The 22,071-nt window shown below is 37.5% G+C and overlaps 1 protein-coding gene across 1 annotated transcript; it reads left to right on the top strand.

The window, feature by feature from the left end:
* Positions 1–6,530: 6,530 nt before the first annotated feature.
* LOC103432117 (protein ROOT HAIR SPECIFIC 17-like) lies at positions 6,531–10,587 on the top strand. Its single transcript, XM_029109816.2, has 10 exons — positions 6,531–6,958; positions 7,058–7,120; positions 7,217–7,307; positions 7,625–7,701; positions 7,862–7,950; positions 8,040–8,223; positions 8,423–8,604; positions 8,927–9,029; positions 9,145–9,473; positions 9,566–10,587. Exons 1-10 carry the CDS (start codon positions 6,707–6,709, stop codon positions 10,032–10,034), a joined length of 1,839 nt encoding a protein of 612 aa, XP_028965649.2. The 5' UTR covers positions 6,531–6,706; the 3' UTR covers positions 10,035–10,587.
* The last annotated feature ends 11,484 nt before the right edge of the window (positions 10,588–22,071 follow it).

Genomic DNA, 22,071 nt, shown 5'->3' with positions numbered 1-22,071 from the left:
ATTTAAATTTACAAAAAAATGCAAATCAATAAGAAATAACACATATAAGATATAAAACTTTCAATTCGAAAATTATTAAGATTGTGACATAGAAAAGAGGGGCAAGAAAATTGGGATAAGATAAATACAATTAACCGGTTATACATTATAAAACTTAAAAATAAAACCTATAAACGGGGTTTAGAGTAGGAAGAAGAAATTATTATTAAAGAGATAACATAGATAATAAAATAATCATAAGCATAAGGGATTGGACTTATTTTAATAAACTGGTCTATTCCTAATATTGGCTCAAAAAGTTAGAATCGTATCAAGTTTTCCTTTTTTATTTTTATTTTTAATATTTACACACACATAGTGTGTAGGCTCCATCTAGTATTTTATTATAAAAAGAGATGTAGGGTCGATTTGTCTACTCATAGTATTGTAGGCAACATTGTCTACTTTGGGAGAATAGGCAAAATTTGAAAACTCAATTGTCTATATCATTAGAGCTAGTTCTTATGTACATACTCATCAAAATGGATATGCCTACTCAATTTGTCTACACCATTAGAGATGCTTTAAGAGATTGGTGTGGCCACCTAAAAGATATAGGATTGGAATTGCAATGGTTAAGTTGGTGACAACAAGAACCAAACCAACCACCAAAATATTAGGCCAAGCCGACTTCTGGCTTTGTGGGTGGGCCAATCAGCCAGCCAACGTCCATGCATGCTTCAAACTTCATGCCCTGGCAAAGGAAAGAGCAGATGGATATGAGTGAAATTATATATGTTTATTTCACTATCCCAAACTGAATTTATCACATATTTTAGCCACTTAGGTTAATCCAACAAGCTCGTTTTGGGGATGTTTTCGTTGAAAACAATTTTGTTCGTAAGTGTTTTTGCTAGAAGTGCGTTAAGGATAAATATGTAGACATTTTTTTTATTCCAGAATGACTTCGACTCATAAGCGCCTTTATGCAAAATACGTAGTCAAACATTTTATGTTGTCATATACTCAGAAGGTATATTAGCACTTTTGAAAGCATCCCAAAACCCTGAACTTGTGCTTTGCAATGACGACACGTGTATGAATACTGGATGTCATGCAATTGTGGTGAAAGCCCAAGTTATTAGCCCAAAAACTTAGTGTGAGGCCAGCTTTTGGGTTGGCAAGGATGAAAAGTTTTTTACTTCATGGGCTTAAATAAATCCACTCTCCTCAATATTATTCTATTCTTTATTTGTTTATATTTATCTTTTTAGTAGAGTGATTTTAGCGTTAGTAAATTAAATAATAATTAATTGTTTGGGGAGGACAATCAGTGGAGGTCAACCTCACATCAGATTGTATAGTTTGACATGATTAAATTTCATCACTACACAACAAAACCATCCCCTTTTATTTATTTTTTCTTAATATTGAGAAAATTCACAATACCATGTTATACTCAATTTACCATTAAATGAAAGTATGACATTTTAAAAGAAAATTCCTATAATTCCTAAAAGGTGGGGAACGCTAAGAAGCCATAAGAATGAGCCAACCATTATAATTTACCATTCACGGGAGTTGAGACCTCCCACTTATAAGTGCAGAGGAATATCACTAGATTATGATACTAAATGACACATATCATGTGTTTGTCACCTTCATCTACACATATCATACTAAGTATTATAGCCACACCGTTAATGTTAGGCTTCACTAGCATCCTTACATTTGTCTTGAGCATGGGGTATACCAACTATCTACCAATCACGTGAAGCATTGCATTGGATGGTTGAATAATTCAGATGGGTAGGGCGCAACTTGCTTGACAATATAAGACGATGGAGGTTTAGGTTTCGGCCGAGAATGTCCTTTTGGCATACAAAAACAATGGAGTACGACAAAAACAACACATCATGCATACACGTCGATGCCTTTATATTCTAAACTTGCAAACGCAAGCAAAGATTAGCCAAAAGTATATACAAATCCAACCAAACAACGTTAAGAATCAAAGGGAATGCCAATTTAATTTCTTAAGGCATGTGCGTGGCGGGAGTTAAGAGTCTTATCAAGCTAAACAATGCACACACGTAAAAGAAAGAACAGAAAAAGAAATTGTGTGAAAAATATAGAGTGATGTTGTGTGTCCCTCCACTTGACCTTGAGTTTAGGACTAAGTCTATATGTGGTATACATTGGGAGCTTGGAGATGGAGTGCAAATTCTTCAGGGAACTTGTCGTGCACTTTTATTATAATACGTGAAATGATACATCGAGTGACTTGTATTCTGCTAAACTGGTTTTGGATTGAATGCTTATATTTTACCATAATATTGAGTGTTAAGGGTCACTTGCTCTTACTTCACGCAATAAAAATTGGACGTGTTTTCAGCATAAAAAGACATCATACACGAGAAGGAAGCGTGTCAAGTGTATCACACGTTGAATTTGAAAGCCTAGTGTAAAGAGCTATTAAAATCCTACGTCTCTTTATCTAGTGAATTAGTTTTGCTTTTGTTTTGTATTCACTATAACTATATAGTGATGTGTTACCAGATCAAAACATATGTGAATGTATTAGGGGTTAGAGTTTAACAAACAATTTCTTCCAAATAATGTTACATACAATTCTCCACATGTTATAACACATTTTACCTATAATTTTGTTCAATCACTTATATTATAACACGTAAATTAATTAGAAACCGACAAGTTCTCCTCATAATAACAAACAATGGTGATTTTTATTTTTTTTTTGAGTAAAGACAATGATGATTTTGCACAAAGAAAACCTCTTTCCCTTGAAATTTTGTGTTTGGAGTTTGATCGTGTTACTTACAAAAGAAATAAATGACCCATTCTTTAGTTCTTTTTCCAATGATAAAGCTATTGATCAAGCATTATTCCCATGACAAACAGTCTGATTTTGCACACCTTAACTGCAATGGAAGTTGTCAAATGTCAATCACCTTTTACAATAAATGTGTACAAAGAGATAACAAGAAAAGAAACAAAAAGAAACAAAGTTATGTAAACCTGTAGCATTCACCACCTCAGCGAATGAATTTTGCTTGACAAACTCTTTCCTATGAGGAGACAGTTCTCTTTCGTAGAACAAAGACTTACATGAAACGCGTTCATTTTTACGTAACATTTTAATTCAATAATACATTGTCATGTATAATATTATTTTCTATACAATAAAAGTACTTTGGACCGAAATACAACAATAATGACGAACCCGTTTCATATTAGCTGAGCCCTTTACAGATGAATTGAAGCAATTCAAAGGAGCTTTGTTCGACTTCCCCTTGCTTTTTCAGGCTCTTCCCCAAACTGTCAAAATGTATTCTTTGTTAAGTAATTTTTTTTTTGTCATTTAGTACTACAGTTCAATGATATTCTTTTGCACTTGTAAGTAAAAGATCTTAGGTTCGATTCTTGTCAAAGGCAAATTTGAATCACATTATTGATAGCCCATTGTGAGTCTAAACCCTCTCTCATCCCCCTCACTATATAAGATCGTTTGTTAAAAATTAGTAATTTTTTTTGTTAAGTAATTTAAAATGCTGAAAAACTGTTCCCTAATTAGTAATTAACTTGCTTTCCATTTTTTTTCAACTTGCTTTCCATTTCAATGACCTAAAATTACCAATCATTATCTCTACCTCTTGACATTTTCTCATTTTCTTAATCATGGAAGTACACAACCCACCCAATATTTTAGCCAAGCGTTAGGTGCATCATGCATTCCCAATTATTATAATTAAATTCTCTGAACTAAACTCATTAAGTGTCACTTAGTACTGCGGTTTAGTAGTATTTTTCTTCACTTGTAAGTGAGAGATTTTAGGTTCAATTATTACTAAAGGTGAATTTAAACCATATTACTATTTACCCATAGTGAGGCTAAGTCTACAATTTTCACTTAATATAGATAATATATTTTGTTCGAAAAAAAAAAACCTAACCCCATTAAGTACTAATCAGTCAATTACCCCCATTCATATGCATTTAAAAAAAATTGTGTTCCTTATCACATATTTTTCAACGTGACAACCACATCTTTATTCCATGTTACCAAAATTCTTGTTTTAACAAATACCTATATCTACGAAATATAACTTTTTATCTATTTGTACTATAATTCGTGAATAAATAACATCTCTTGACGGTATTATAATAGTATCTTTCCAGAAAGCGCATAATTCAAAACTGGGTTTCCTCTAATTTTATGAGTGTATTTTTGCTCACAATCCTAAAGTAGTGGTAATGTTTACCATCCTATTAATTACCATTTTTTTAACAAACAATATTATCTACACTAAGAGGAAGATGGTGAGCTAAGTCTCACAATGGGCCGGCTAGCAATAATGGAGTTTAAATTTGCATTTAACGAGAATTGAACATGAGACCTCTTACTTACAAGTGAAGATGAATATCACTAGATTGTAGTACTAAGTGACTCCTATTAATTATTATCAGATTAGTTAAATTTTAAAATTTGTGTAATAGATAAATTAAATCAAATTCATCCAATCGTAATCAATAGGGTGATGAGCATCACCATCGCTTTAGGGTGACGAGCAAAAATATTCCCTTATTTTATGCCCACTTTTTTTAAAAAAAAAAGTTTGGTTAAATATTGTTAAAGGAATGCTAAGGAGACTTTCTTAAAGTATAAACTTTCAGCCACCTTACAGTTTAATATCAATTTTAATGTTAATATTATAAAATATTGTGCAAAAAATATAAGGTGACAGAGAGTTTAAGATGCCAAAATCATGAGGTGCCAAAAAATTAGACTCTCCATAAACAGAAGTTAAGATGACATAAAATTCAAAAAGAGTAATTTGAAAGAACTCGCATTTCTCTCGTTAAGATAATTGTCCGTTTCGTGTTTTTGATTTCTTGGCAAACGGAAACCACCAGATTTTTGTAACGTCAAAACGCAAAACGACGAAAGCACTCACTTAAATCACAGCTTAAAGCGTTATTTACAAAGCCCAAAACGACAATTAGCGCGAGGGCGAAAGCAGGCACCGCGCCCGCCAATGCGCATGACGAGCACGTCAGTCCCTGTGTGAGTGTGAGTGTCACTCTGATTGAAAGGCCGGCTTTCACTTTTCGGTGATTGATCAGCTCCCCCACGCGCTCTTTGTTCTGATTTGTTGTCGCCGTCTGTCCTTGGATAAAACAAATAAAATTGAAAAAAAGAGGGAAGGGAGCTGAGCACGTGGGAAGTGACGGAGAAACAAAGATCTTGCCGGAAATAAATAAAGAATCTGGGAATTCGGGTGTGTATAGCGCTCATACCAAAAGTTTTAGGAATCTTTTTAACTCATCCCAACCCCACTAATCTCACCTAATCAATAGATAATTCCTCCATAAATTCAAAAAAATAAAAAAATAAAACTTCCAAGATAAGAATTTCATTAAAGTCGGACTGAAACGTTTATATCTTCCGCCATAACATTAAGTAGAAAATTTAGATCTAAAGGTCACCACAAGTAGGAGTCATCATGCTTGAACGCATACGCCACCATCGTATGAGCAACACGATTCCACTCCCTCAAGGTGAACTCAATTATTTCAATAGCTCATCTTAATTCATTTATTTTTCCTTTTTAATTCCTAAAACTGAAATTACTAATGATAGTCTGACAAAATTATTGTCCGCATGTGTCACTCTTTGCACTCAAATTCGTATATGTCTCCATATAATATAGATAAATTTAGTTTAATTATTTTATGTTGAATCATGATTCATGATTTTCTTAGAATGCAAATAGCATTTTCGTTTCATAGTTCATAAATTGACTCATAAGATTATTTAAAATGAAAGTTGTTGTCATCACTTTGAAAATGAACCATTTTGCCCTCCTCATTTCTTTATATTCAGTGTGAGGACAATCATTTTACACTCCTCATCTTTTACACCAACGGTTCAAGGGTTATTTGAAATTTTGAAATGCTAATAACAGCTCAATTTAAAATATGTTTAAGGACTTTGTTTTAGGATTAGATATCTCATCTTAATCATTTGTTTTCCTAAAAATGCTTGAGAAAGTCTAAAACAATGGGATAAGGAGCCTTCCTATTACCCACTCTTCGCCCACATATTTAGGGAGCAAAAAACCACTTATCCAAAATTAAAAGATTAAAAATGGAGGCAATTGGAGCTGATTTTTCTCCTCCTCCTCCCTAAATTAGCTGCAAAATTCCCCTTTGCCAACAAAATTTTAAATCTTTCTAACTTGTAAATAAGATCTTTAAATTTAAAGACTAATTACACTTTTTTTATTGAAGGAGTTCATTGATAATTTATTTTAGTGAAAACATTCAAATTTTTCGCTAGCAAAAATCCCATTGGCCCCTTCAATTTCATCTTCATGGGTCCCAAAGCTAGAGGCCCACTCAAAAGAACAACGATCATCATAAACTGCAATCGGATGATCAGAAACGCATCATCATCGGCACTTTGACAATAGTACCGTCTGAGCGCGTCACACCGGAACTAAACCATTAAGAATTACGCGCGCGATGGGTTTTAGGGGAGGGCCTTTTTGGTGAAGCTTGTTTGTTTTCTTGTGGGGGAGGGAAGCGAAGAGGCACAAAAACGCCGTCGTTCTGGCAGTCTCTGTCGTCGCCGCAGAAGCTTTCCAGCTTCAAATACAACGACTCTATTTCCTCCTGTTTCTGCTCTGCAACAACGCCGCCAACGATGAAGAAGAAGAAGAGAGACGCAATCAACGGCCACAGCTGCATCAACATCACCGCCACCGCCCTCGGCGGCGTTGTTTTCAAAACCTCTGTTCTCCGGCGACACTTCCGCCGTATCCGCCACCACGTGTTCCCGCTAATCTCCGCCGTTTCCGGTTGCCTGCTCCTCTTCCTCGCCGCCTTCTCTGTCCTCGCTCCTTCGCCGGTTCTGCATCCTCACGATCACCTCTCGCTCTTGCGTCACCTCACCTCGGTACTCAAGCACACACCGGATCACCTCCCAGCTCCCATTTTCTCGGTTTGCTATGATTTTCTTTTTATATGAAAACTTTCTTGTGGTTTTTGCGTTCAGGATGACAATGGCGACGTTGAGGTCTGGCCAAATTCGGAGGAGACGACGAGGTTTCGCGTGCCGGTACGATATTTATATTTTTGGAGCTGATTTTGCAGAATTTAATTTAATTATTATCTTTTGTTCTGATTTTGTTTTGAATTTTTGTTCTTCTTTTAGGAGAGTGGGGGAAGTTCAGGTCGAGATTTATGGAGTACAAGGGAATCGGAGCTTTTCTATAGCTGCAGCAATGCCGCCGATAACTTTGCAAGTAAAGTATATTAGATATTTATTATTTACTAATCTTATTTCTGCCCATTTTGTCTCTCTCTGTAACGAATAAGGTTTTTCTAGTTTCTTCGTAGATTCGGGTGATCGGATATTCAGATTGAAATTCAGTATTCATTTGATGGTTTTGCTTAGTCTGGAATATCCTAGAATCGATTGAAGTCTTGTTTTGTTCATTTCATGGTGTTGTAATCGAATCGATTCTCAGCCGTGTGATGAATTTATGGTGAAATTTGAATTTTTGATTGTTGGAGCTCTGGTTTAATTTATCTGACCAAAGCAATGCTTTAATTGTTGCAGCTGCTGATGCGAAAACTCATTCGAATCGCTACTTGTTGATTGCTACTAGTGGAGGATTGAACCAACAAAGAACAGGAGTGAGTTTCTTTCTTCGTAATTGGGGTTTTTGTTTCGTCTAGGCATCTGGTTATACGTAGCTCTTGTTTAGGTCTAATTGATTGGACTTGTATGTTGTAACTGTGCGTGTTTTCGCTGTTGGTTCAGTGCCTGATGCTTCCTTTACTGGTTGTGTTGCAGATAACAGATGCTGTTGTTGCAGCTTATATCTTGAACGCTACTCTTGTTGTTCCCAAGCTGGACCAGAAATCGTATTGGAAGGATTCCAGGTCAGTTTCATATTACAGTTGAAGAACTACTGTCAATGTAAGGGGTATAGTCAGCGTATTTATAATGCGAATTGGGGTATTTGTTGCAGCAACTTCGATGAAATCTTTGATGTAGACTGGTTTATATCATCTCTGTCGAAATATGTAAAAATCATTAAAGAGCTTCCAACAAAGGGAGGGAAACCAATGAGTGTGCATACCACGCGAGTCCCAAGGAAGTGTAATGAAAAATGTTACCAGAACCGCTTGGTGCCCGTTCTTAATAAAAAGCATGTAAGTGTCTTGCTGAAGAATGCAGCACATTTTCTTTTCAAGAATTATCATATGCTTTAGGGATTGTGTAAGGTGTATGATATTTACGGTGGTTGTGCATTTGACCTTTGAAAAAAAAAAAAAATTGTTGGCGCTTGAATGAGCGGCATTTCAGGTTACATAGAATTGACAGTTGCAGGTTATGCTTTCTAATGTGCAGGCTGTTCAGCTCACAAAATTTGATTACAGACTTTCAAATAGGTTGGATTCAGATTTACAAAAGCTGAGATGTAGAGCCAATTATCAAGCCTTGAAATTTACCGACACGATTAGTGAAATGGGTAAAAAGTTGGTTGAGAGAATGAGAATGAAAAGCAAGCATTTCATTGCCCTGCATCTGAGGTAAACTGCAATTTATTTTTAACTTCTCGAGTAATTTTGCCCAGTATACTATGAGTAAGCTATGCCTTCGACAGAAATGCTTGTGCAGATGTTAATTGTTTTTTGTCTTTGTTTACCGCAATTGATACGTTGAGTATTAATGTGTGTTTTTTCCTGAAAAAATGTCAAACTTTCTGCTTTCTCAGAATAATATGCTTGGATGGGTTGTAATGTACAAAAACCTCTGTTTAGATTATTTTGATGGTTGTTAGTGTTTTCCGAGAAATTGGAGTTCGTAGAAAAAGTTTGTGATATTGGTTGGTCATGGTTGGTCATGTTATAGGTTTGAGCCTGATATGCTGGCGTTTTCTGGATGCGATTATGGTGGGGGAGAAAAGGAAAGGAAAGAACTTGGCAAACTTCGGAAAAGGTGGAAAACTTTACATGTAAGGCTTCACTAATGAGTAATGACTTGATTAATGCCATTCGGTAATTACCTGTGTTATATAATTTGTCTCTGCATCACAATTACATTATTTTATGGGGCTACATTGCGTGCAGGCAAGCAACCCTGACAAGGTACGAAGACATGGCAGATGCCCGCTAACTCCAGAGGAAGTTGGTCTCATGCTTAGAGCGCTGGGTTTCGGAAGTGATATTCACTTGTATGTGGCATCCGGTGAAGTATATGGAGGTGAAGAGACAATGGCACCACTAAAAGCACTTTTCCCAAACTTCCACACAAAAGAGACTTTATTAAGTAAGGAGTTGGCACCATTTTCATCCTTCTCTTCTCGAATGGCTGCACTGGACTTCATTGTTTGCGATGAAAGTGATGTTTTCATCACCAACAACAATGGCAATATGGCTAAAATGTTAGCTGGTCGAAGGTATTAAAACTCGAGTTACCAATATATTTATTTTTTCACTTGTTCTGATTTGATTCATGTTTTAGCTGTAACTAGTTTGTCTACTCACGCAGGAGATACTTTGGTCACAAACCAACAATCCGTCCAAATGCTAAGAAACTGTCTCCGTTGTTCATAAATCGTAATAACATGACATGGGAAGAATTTGCATCGAGGCTTCGAACAAGTCAAATTGGATTCATGGGAGAGCCAAATGAGATAAGGCCCGGCAGGGGTGAGTTCCACGAAAACCCAGCAGCCTGCATTTGTAGCGCATCTAACACAAAGGCTGAGGAAGTTCCAATTCCTCTAAATGAAAGTCCTGATATCCTTAAAATAGATAAGGAGGATTATACGAACAAGGACAGTGGTTATGCGACAGATGAGCAAGTAACTGAGGACGAGCAAGATTGGTCTGAGGCGGATTATACTGAAATTGCAAATCGGTCTCTAGGGAAAGTGCTGCCTAGCGTAAGAGTTTCAGATCCAAGTCTTCTACTGAAGTCCGACCAACCAGAACTCGACGAATTCTTTTCAGACTGAAGTTTGACGACAGGATTTCCAATTTTGGCAAGTTAGCAGTTTTGTCTTAGCAAGCTCTTCACCAAATTCTTTGGGTCTTTCTGTCGCCCGTTTTGATAGGTTACTTACATGGATGAGAATGATTTATACAATTGGATTGGCCGTAACAAAAAACCACATTGTACATACAGGCTTCAGCTGATGGCAGGCTATACAGGACTATTCAGATTTTGAACCTTGTACAGTGGTTCGTGCTAAGGACAACATCGTGTTTTCTTCTTTGATGATTCTTTCCGTAAGGCAGGAACGTATATATGACGGAGATACAAGGGTTTAGGGTTTAGGGTGTGGTTATTGTAGGCGCAGAATTCAGGCTTTACTCTCTCTTTAATCTTTATTCAGTTTCTGATGCGTCATCATCTGTTGTATGCATGGAATTCTTCAACTCTCTTTCTCCTTCACTCCAATTTTCAATCTCTTGTTTGGTTGTGGTTGTTGGAACTTTGAAACAAAACTCTTCAACGTATTTGAGGAAGGCAAGTTGAAGGAATGCCAACGTCTTCACCTTTGTAAATTGGCTCTACAACTCGCAATTACAAAGTACAGACACATAAACCTAATCAGCGAGTCTGATTATCCGTCGTTTTTTTCCCAAGTTTAACAATAATCAATGAGTTGCATAACAAAGTCTTTCAATTTAACCTTTCCAATTTGGGAAGTTGTTTTCGTGCGATAACAAGAGCCATTTGAGGAAGGCAAATGAAGTAGTTATTGTTTCCACACTACTTTGCCTGAACATTGTATAAAACGTTGGAGCATTTTGCTCCATCCAAAGCTGCCTAGGCTCACATCGAGGCACGTTTTTTAACACACTGCTTAAACGTAATTAGATGCTACAAAGAAGGACTAGGGAGAAAGTGCGTACCTTCAATGTTATTAGAATCAAATCACGAATGAAATTGATTTTTTATGTCATGTTAATACTTTTAGTTTTGGTACATGGGAGGGTGAAAGGCCAACTGCGTTAGGACATCCCTAGGCATAACAAACCCAAAAGCGTCATCAAACACAAGGCTTACGACAACATGATCGGCTGCCACATTTTGCTCTATGTAAACATGGTTGATTTTGCACCTCCAGGTACATGGGAGGCAGCAGGCATAAAATAAGAAAAACAACCACATGAGCGACTCCAAGCCAGCAAGAGCATTGGCTAAAACCTAAACCCCTGTTAGAAAACATAGAAACTCAGTTACCACAAGTTTTTCTCTATGAACATAGTTGATCATGCACCTCCAGTTTTGATTTCTTTTGAGTTCTCTGAAGAAGAATCATCTTCTTCCTCATAAGAGCTAAAAGTATCACTTCCGCTTCCTTTGGACTCACCACAGGGTCTCTTAGTTTTACAGTCTTCAGAAGAAAATACTTTATGCTTTAATGTAACACACAATGGAATCTTTCAAGACCTCGAAAGTTTTCAAAGATAAATGCCCTCACGTCGTCATCATCAACCATATATGCATGCCAAGTGGTTTCCATTGGGTTATATATGAATTTCATACTTATCTCATACTCGTCTAGGTCCACATTCACAATACCATGTACTTTCTTCTGAAGCTTCACAAATGTAATTTTATATGAAACAAGTAATCTTTCGTTTTGCAATCTTGTGCGAGTCAGCCCACCTCCCACCACAGTTCACTAAAATTGTCAAACTAGACATCTTCTTGAAATAAAAGCATAACAATAAGAAAAGAAAAAAGTGACATACGCATTGAAAAAAATTAATTTAATATTGCCCAGATTATTTGTACAATTAATTGACAATTTCCAAACCAAGATAAGAAAGAATAAAAACACAAAGAAAGAAAAGTTTATATTTCGTAAACCTAATTTTTCTAATATGCACTAAAAGAATTTTTTTAGCTTTGTCTCTAATTGATTGGAAAATGCTATTAGATTTGTCAATCTTCCATTCACACAAGGAACCTATTTTTCTAATAAGATTTTTCATTCTGTAAACCTTAAAATTATGCTTTTTGCAAGTGGCCCTTCACAACAATGGTGAAAATATGTTAAGTCCTTAGATGACTGTGTGAGTTCAAACCTTATCGGTAACTAATCTAACAAAATTCTATCGTTTGAACAAAAAAAATATATATATATATATGCTTTTTGCACTTTCTAAGAACAGCAAATCTCTCGATTCACTACCATAGTCAATGATAACCTTCAAAACAAAATTCGAATACGGACTACACCATTAATAATGCAAAAGTGCAAAAAACTAAATATGAAGCACATATACTCCAAATGATTGAGATAAATAACGTTACAAATATTGACAATTCGTTTTTCAATAAATATTCAATCAAAGGAAAAAACTACAAAAGCAAAGAGAAAACGTAGACGAGGAAAAATGCAAAAATCAACCATCTACACTCACCTTCGTTTATGACACACCCCCCTCCCGAAGGAGGGCATGCTGGCCGTCACGTGGGAGTGACGTAACCATTTACACAGTACGGAAGCTTTAAATTTACAACTCCTAAGATGATACACCCGAAGGTGAGTCCTAATTTTGTCCATTCTGTCAGAACACCGTTGAATTCCTCGTAGTCACCACACCTCAGCAATCTTGAACCTGGAGGGGCGCAAAACCAAATTGAGTGGGTCAGTAAAACAAATCTTTTCCAAATTCAAACATTTCTCAAAACGTTGTAACCCCTCTCCGTAAAACTTGTATACTTTCCCAGAAATGTAAAATATCAATATATATATATATATATTCTCAAAACTTCAAATCACTATCTCAACATTTTTCATTACAATTATGCCATGCCAATTTCAACAGTTTAGTATGAATGCATTAACATAAATCAGGTGGAAGAAAATAAACAACCGGAGACCCTAAAATGGTCCTGTACGGTTGAATGTAGAGCTCAAAATCTCATCTAACCGGAGTCACCAACTGTGACCTGTACGGCCATGCCGGAGTCACCTAGTATGACCTGTACGGCACTACACTGCACATAAGTCGGAATTACCTAATGTAATATGTACGACTTAATGGTGTAATAATATGCTCTAGTGCTTTTCTCATCAATCATCTGTGCACATAATCTAAGGTCACCTACCAGTCGGAACCCCTCTAATGGTCTGTACGACTGGCATGTCGGAACCACCCCCGGTGGTCTGTACGACTAGCATCTACTTGGATCCAAGGTGAGCATGCGATGCGGTGAATAATAATAAGCACTAATACCAAGGTGCAATTTATGAGCTCAACATATCTCAACATCATCATAACAGTAATAATACTCACCTGATACTCACATGTGCGTCCACAGCACCATTTCATATATATGCATCATACAACAATTCATACTTTTCATATAATTTCATGCATGGCATTTCGATTCACATTTCAATATAGTTTTCATATAATTTTATACATTGCATTTAAAGCATACCTTCATTAAATTTCAATTTCTGGGAAAACGTCAAGTATATATATACGGAAAACAAAACTGCCCACTCACCTGGAGTTCGCCCTACAACTCCCTAGCACAATACGCCAAGGCGTCATGACGATCGGCGCCTAAAACAATAATCAATTCCAACCTCAGAATTCATATCGATAGAATATATAACTTATATAAAATACGTCACTACGTAGTTCGATCCGGAAGATCCGCCACTCAAATTTTAAATCCATAACTTCCCGAGGTCCACAATATATCTCTAGGATAACATCCTAAAATTTCATTACCATCCAACGGTCGGATCTCCGTCAATTAACAAAACTAGGTGACGGTTAACATTCTATATTATGGACTTACAACTCCAATTTCGGAAGATCCGTAAATCGGATTCCCAATCTGTAAGTTCCTATAATCCTCAAATATTACGTATTTCGACGCATCAAAGTTTGGTGACGATCCAACGGTCGGATCATCAATTCACATTTTCACCTAATGCGAAAATTATAAAACGTTATTTGAACACCTAACCAACAATCCTTAATAACTTTCTCATACGGTGCTCAATTTGGGTATATGAATATACCACATTGACCTACTCGACGTCATGGACGTCGAAAAATTTTTAAAATAATTTTTTACTGTAGCACGCGCCCCCACGCGCCAAGGAAGGCACGGGTCCACGCGCGCCCACGCGCACCTTCTTCCTCGCGAGTTCGCCGGACTGGTTTTTCTCCGGTGGCCGGATTCTGGGCATTTTTCAAATGCCTTGTTCTCCTTCGTTTCTCACCCATTTTCTTTGTATAATATATCAAAATGAAGCCCCAAACATGTAGAATCACAATATACTACTTTTAAGCTTCAAAAACAACTAAATCTCACCGGCAAAATCCAAGCAAAACCGGCCAAACTTAACCCTCGTGATCCCGACGTCCAAATCCTTCCAACGAAGCACTCCGAGCTTCCTTGGGACCTCACGAAGCTCACTATGAGCTTGAAATTCCCTGAAACATCAAGATTTACGTGTGCATGAACAGTGCACTTTCACGGGGAGTTTAGAATCTAGGTTTTCCGAAGTAAAACTTACCTGAAATTGGTGTCTACGTGATCGTGGAGGTTCCAGGAGTTCGATGGTGGTCTTAACTCCGTCGTTGGTAGAAGTTTAGGGTGGTTTTGGAGCTTGTCCGTGTGAGTTCGAAGGAGAGAGACAGAGAATGAGAGATTGTGAGGGAGGAGAGAGAGAGACAGGGTACGGGAAAGAGGGAAGGAAATGTGAGGGTGTAGGGGTCCAAAGTCAATCCACACCATCCATTTCTAATTCCCTAACCAAACAACAATCCAACCTTCCAATATTCTTATCTAACTTAAATAATATTTCCAATAGTGTAGGAAAAATATGAATATCTAAAACATATCACACACGTACCTTAGCAACGTCAAGGGCATTTCTGTCATTTCACATTCCCGTCAAAAGTACCTCCGGGACGGGCTGTGACAATCTTCCCTCCTTATAGAATTTCGTCCCCGAAATTCCCATAACCAATTAAACCATTTAATACTCATAGAATAGTCTCGGGTACATCTCTCTCATTCGATTTTCCGTCTTCCAGGTAGCTTCTTCTACGGAATGATTTCTCCACAACACCTTCACCAAGCTCACTGTCTTGTTCCTTAGAACTTTATCTTTCCAATACAAAATAGTGACTGGTTCCTCATCATAAGTCAAATCCGGATTAACTTCTAACCGTTGAGGAGGGATCACATGCAACGGATTTGTAACATAATGTCGAAGCACCGAAACGTGAAACACATTATGTACGCTGGACAGCTCTAACGGCAATTCAAGCCTGTAAACATCTTCACCGACTCGCTCGGTGATCTGATAAGGTCCGGTGTACCTAGGACTCAACTTACCTTTCTTTCCAAATCGAACAACACCTCGCCACGGTGATAACTTCATAAATACCCAATCTCTTACCTTGTACACTCGATCAGTGGCATGTCTGTCTGTTAAACTTTTCTGGCTATCTTGGGTCGCTTCCCAAGTTAAAATTAATCACTCGAACATTCCAAGTAGACTCATCCATAGTCTCAGGGTCTACTAAAACTCTTTCGTGATCGAATCTTCCTCTACCCAGAAGCATTCCATCCACAAATCAGCTAGAACAATTTTACGATCACCCTGGTCGTACAATCATAATCACTAAGTAACTCAATCCACCTTTGTTGTCTAAGATTAAGATCCTTCCGAGTAAGCAGATATTGGAGACTCTTTTGATTCATAAAATCTTGCATTCTCACCAAAATATAATGTCTCCATAACTTCACAGCAAGGATGGTAATCGTAATTTCCAAATCACAAGTAGGGTAATTCATCTCATGAGGTTCCATTTATCGTGAAACATATACAATCACCCTAACATTTGCATCAATATGCATCCAAGACCATTCAAGAAACATCACTAAAATTTTATACTTGCCACTATTCTCTGGGAATACTAAAATACGTGCATGAGTGAGGAAATATTTTAGTTGTTGAATCCTTTGCTCACAATTTCCTTCCCACTCATACATAACCTCATTTCTCAACAATCTCATCAATGACAAAGCAATGACTGAAAAATCTTTCACAACCATCCAAGATAGCCTGGTAAGCTAAGAAATTCCGAATCTCAATTACGGCTCGTGGTTGTTCCAAATTCTCAATTTCTGCTACCTTTTAAGAATTCACTTAAATACCTTAAGAATATATAACATATCCCAGAAATGCTACTTGATTCATCCAACATTAGCATTTGCTAAACTTAGCATACAACCAACGTTCTCTCAATCTTTGCTTCACCGACTTAATATGTTTACATGCTCTGCTCTGGCTCAGAATATACCAGAATATCATCAATGAAAACGATAACAATCTATCATGGCATTCCTGGAATACTTCATCCATCAACTCATAAAACAGCATGAGTATCCGTATAGCACCACCAAAATTCATAAAGACCATAACAAGTCCAGAAAACAATCTTAGGAACAACGTCACTCATAATCTTCCATTGGTAATAAACAGACCTCCAGTCAATCTTTGAAAGTACACAAGCACCTCTGAGCTGATCAAATAAACATCAGTACACCACAATGGATAATGGTTCTCAATCGTTACCCGATTCCATTATCTATAATCAATGAATAGTCTTTAAAGTCCATTTTCTTTCTCATCAACGAACTGGGGCTCCTCAAAAGTGTTGTACTAGGTTGAATGAAACTTTTGTCAACCAATTCTTTCAACTAAATTTCCAATTCTCTTAACTCATCATGAACTAATCTCTAACATAAAATTTATACCTGGAAACAAATCAATAATGAATTCCACATCTCTGCCTGAAGGCAATCCAGGTATACTCTCAGGGAAGACATCAAGAAAGTCTAACCCCTTTACATTTTCCAAACTACTAGGAGCAACATTATGTAGTACCGCATAAGCTAAGTACCCTTGTAACCTTTTGATAACAATCTCTTTGCTCTCTCAGCAATGTTAACGGCCTGACTCAATCCACTTTGCATGCCCACTAGAGTAACCTCTGATCAATCAAATCGATGGAAGTAACTAATTTCCCGTAGCAATCCATCTTGTCATGATTTAACGCAATTAACTATGCCTAAAATCACTTTCAGTTCCTCGATGTCCCACCAAATAAAACTCACTAGCATAACTTTATCTTTCACCATTACTAAACACCTTGAATAACACCAAACTCATGTAAGTAACCTACCTGTTTACTTGCTTAACAGATCCAACGAATAAGTTATAAATATTACGGTCTGCAGCCCGCAATACTAATAAATCATCGTTGTCTCGATAAGTAAGCAACAATTCCCAAAGTTGTAATACTATCATTTTGTTCTTCATTAGAATACACATATACGCCTCGATTATGCTCCAACATTACTTTCTTTGGCATCATCGTCCATAATAAGAAATATATCAGCCGGAGTAAACTAGAATGACCTGTACGACTGATTCTCTAGCTCAACCATCTATGCTAGCACATTAGTCGGAGTCACTTATAGTGACCTGTGCGACTTACACATCAATTTCCCAGTAATACGTCGGCCGGATCCACATCTTGTGGTCTGTACAGCCGAGCCTATAACTCACCAATTTCTCATGTGTCAGCCGGATCCACCTCTTGTGGTCTGTACGGCTGACCATTTGACTTATCAAATATCTCTGTACCCACGGTCAATCCGACCAAACTACTAAGTCCGTAAACCTGCTGAATCGATACTATGATGTCAGGGAAAACTGTTGGGTACAACTGATTCTAGGGACAATTCGTAACTCTATGTCCCATCTGTCCACATGAACACATTCACTGATTCCCATACTTTCCAAAGTGTCTAATATTGTACATGCTGCACAAAGGTACCTTTCCTTTATTCAAATCACCTTGTCTCTGAGATCTGAAATTACCAATAAATCTATCACTTCGCCTCTGACCAGTGGCGTTAAAACCTCAGCTGGAAGAATTAGCTCTAGCTTCACTTCTTTTGGAACTCTGAGTCTTTCGATATTCTTGATATGACGAATCATTAACTTTATCGTTCTTTCATCTAATTCCCATTCTTTTCTTATTCCTCTTTACTCTCGCTGACCATATTCTCAGAGTCCTCAAGGCTCAACAACATCTCGTATACTCTTGGTAAGAAATACAATGGATAGTGATCACCCAAAAATACCACTTCCTTTTGTCACCCAGCCTAAAACAACATAACACCTCAACCAAAATTAACAACAATATCTAAATGGAAATGAGGCGAGCCTGAAAACGTTTTATAATACTCACTTGCCATCATCTTCCTTAATTCACATTTGCAAACTCTTGCTTACTACCATCATAATATGCCGGAGAAATAATTCTTTTCTTTAACAAGTCCTTAAACAATTCTCAATCGGCTGTTTCCTCCGGTGACAACAAATAATACTCCTGTTTCCACCAGGATACAAGTTCATAACTCAAAACCAGGTAGTCGTCTCAACCCACCTGTCAGAAGGAAGATTCCTTTGACTTGCATAATCTAAAGCATCTTTTCCAATTGGTTAAACCGTCACTCCGCTCCCTCAGGTTCATCATTTCCATTAAGTGATTCAAATTCAACTTATAACCCGTCTTAAAATGTCCCTTTTAATAATAAACTGAATCACCATAGTAATAGTTTCCCCTACACTGCTATATCAGGGAGACTAGGTTCATCTGAACTACGTGGCTTGCTATGAGGCGGTATCGTTCTGACAGAAGACACTAGGAATTTCTCAAGATGTCCAGAATTGCAACCTAGGCTCTGATACCAACTGACACACCCCCCTCCCGAAGGAGGGCATGCTGGCCGTCACGTGGGAGTGACGTAACCATTTACATAGTACGGAAGCTTTAAATTTACAACTCCTAAGATGATACACCCGAAGGTGAGTCCTAATTTTGTCCATTCTGTCAGAACACCGTTGAATTCCTCGTAGTCACCACACCTCAGCAATCTTGAACCTGGAGGGGCGCAAAACCAAATTGAGTGGGTCAGTAAAACAAATCTTTTCCAAATCCAAACATTTCTCAAAACGTTGTAACCCCTCTCCGTAAAACTTGTATACTTTCCCAGAAATGTAAAATATCAATATATATATATATATTCTCAAAACTTCAAATCACTATCTCAACATTTTTCATTACAATTATGCCATGCCAATTTCAACAGTTTAGTATGAATGCATTAACATAAATCAGGTGGAAGAAAATAAACAACCGGAGACCCTAAAATGGTCCTGTACGGTTGAATGTAGAGCTCAAAATCTCATCTAACCGGAGTCACCAACTGTGACCTGTACGGCCATGCCGGAGTCACCTAGTATGACCTGTACGGCACTACACTGCACATAAGTCGGAATTACCTAATGTAATATGTACGACTTAATGGTGTAATAATATGCTCTAGTGCTTTTCTCATCAATCATCTGTGCACATAATCTAAGGTCACCTACCAGTCGGAACCCCTCTAATGGTCTGTACGACTGGCATGTCGGAACCACCCCCGGTGGTCTGTACGACTAGCATCTACTTGGATCCAAGGTGAGCATGCGATGCGGTGAATAATAATAAGCACTAATACCAAGGTGCAGTTTATGAGCTCAACATATCTCAACATCATCATAACAGTAATAATACTCACCTGATACTCACATGTGCGTCCACAGCACCATTTCATATATATGCATCATACAACAATTCATACTTTTCATATAATTTCATGCATGGCATTTCGATTCACATTTCAATATAGTTTTCATATAATTTTATACATTGCATTTAAAGCATACCTTCATTAAATTTCAATTTCTGGGAAAACGTCAAGTATATATATATACGGAAAACAAAACTGCCCACTCACCTGGAGTTCGCCCTACAACTCCCTAGCACAATACGCCAAGGCGTCATGACGATCAGCGCCTAAAACAATAATCAATTCCAACCTCAGAATTCATATCGATAGAATATATAACTTATATAAAATACGTCACTACGTAGTTCGATCCGGAAGATCCGCCACTCAAATTTTAAATCCATAACTTCCCGAGGTCCACAATATATCTCTAGGATAACATCCTAAAATTTCATTACCATCCAACGGTCGGATCTCCGTCAATTAACAAAACTAGGTGACGGTTAACATTCTATATTATGGACTTACAACTCCAATTTCGGAAGATCCGCAAATCGGATTCCCAATCTGTAAGTTCCTATAATCCTCAAATATTACGTATTTCGACGCATCAAAGTTTGGTGACGATCCAACGGTCGGATCATCAATTCACATTTTCACCTAATGCGAAAATTATAAAACGTTATTTGAACACCTAACCAACAATCCTTAATAACTTTCTCATACGGTGCTCAATTTGGGTATATGAATATACCACATTGACCTACTCGACGTCACGGACGTCGAAAAATTTTTAAAATAATTTTTTACTGTAGCACGCGCCCCCACGAGCCAAGGAAGGCACGGGTCCACGCGCGCCCACGCGCACCTTCTTCCTCGCGAGTTCGCCGGACTGGTTTTTCTCCGGTGGCCGGATTCTGGGCATTTTTCAAATGCCTTGTTCTCCTTCGTTTCTCACCCATTTTCTTCGTATAATATATCAAAATGAAGCCCCAAACATGTAGAATCACAATATACTACTTTTAAGCTTCAAAAACAACTAAATCTCACCGGCAAAATCCAAGCAAAACCGGCCAAACTTAACCCTCGTGATCCCGACGTCCAAATCCTTCCAACGAAGCACTCCGAGCTTCCTTGGGACCTCACGAAGCTCACTATGAGCTTGAAATTCCCTGAAACATCAAGATTTACGTGTGCATGAACAGTGCACTTTCACGGGGAGTTTAGAATCTAGGTTTTCCGAAGTAAAACTTACCTGAAATTGGTGTCTACGTGATCGTGGAGGTTCCAGGAGTTCGATGGTGGTCTTAACTCCGTCGTTGGTAGAAGTTTAGGGTGGTTTTGGAGCTTGTCCGTGTGAGTTCGAAGGAGAGAGACAGAGAATGAGAGATTGTGAGGGAGGAGAGAGAGAGACAGGGTACGGGAAAGAGGGAAGGAAATGTGAGGGTGTAGGGGTCCAAAGTCAATCCACACCATCCATTTCTAATTCCCTAACCAAACAACAATCCAACCTTCCAATATTCTTATCTATCTTAAATAATATTTCCAATAGTGTAGGAAAAATATGAATATCTAAAACATATCACACACGTACCTTAGCAACGTCAAGGGCATTTCCGTCATTTCACATTCCCGTCAAAAGTACCTCTGGGACGGGCTGTGACAGTTTAGGGATGTACAAGTCTCCACCAATAGCCGATGCCTTCACTACGTCTCCATCATTTCTTAGGTTTTTCTGTCATAAATTTTCATCTAATAGGGTTTTGGTTTTTTAATTTATTTGGTTTTAAAGTTTAAGGGTATTTGTGTCTATTTAAGTGATATTTTGGATATGTTTGAAAGTTTATATAAAATTAAACCACAACCGCTCTCAAGTTCTCTCTTGCCTATCTCCTCCTCTCTACACCTCCTCCGAAACCCCTTCGGTAAAATTCTGAACTTTACTCCAAGTTGTATTTTCTCTCTCTTTCTGCGCTTTTGAAAAGTTTCAGTTTTTGGTGTTCCTAAGTTTATGTCTCTGAAAGCAATTTAATTTTGTGTTTAATTTGGATTTTTGTAATGCGAATTTTGAATTTTGTGTTTAATCTGCGTTTTTGTGTTTTGAATTTTGAATTTGTAGCCTGATCTTCCACTAGAGTTATAACATCCAAATTTTGCATTTTTATGTTAGAGCATCTCCAAATGAGATGTTAAAATCCTAGGTGGAATGCCACTGTGTATATTTGACATCAAAATCTCTCCAACCAAAGTGTTATTTGCTTACTGGATTTGAATTCTTTGTGATTTGGAGTCAAATTTGACATCAATGTTAAATTTATTTTTAATTCATTTTAATGGTGGATCCCTTATTCCACTAACATTTCAAC

This window comes from Malus domestica, chromosome 10, assembly GCF_042453785.1.
Source record: "Malus domestica chromosome 10, GDT2T_hap1".
Taxonomy (NCBI): Eukaryota; Viridiplantae; Streptophyta; class Magnoliopsida; order Rosales; family Rosaceae; genus Malus; species Malus domestica.
Note: the sequence above shows the minus strand (reverse complement) of the source record. Positions and strands in the feature narration are given on the sequence as shown.

Coding starts and splice junctions, on each gene's coding strand:
- LOC103432117 (XM_029109816.2), top strand. CDS start 6,707: ATGAAGAAGAAGAAGAGAGACGCAATCAACGGCCACAGCTGCATCAAC. Junction 6,959..7,057: donor TCTTGCGTCACCTCACCTCG/GTACTCAAGCAC, acceptor TTTTGCGTTCAG/GATGACAATGGCGACGTTGA. Junction 8,224..8,422: donor CCGTTCTTAATAAAAAGCAT/GTAAGTGTCTTG, acceptor TCTAATGTGCAG/GCTGTTCAGCTCACAAAATT.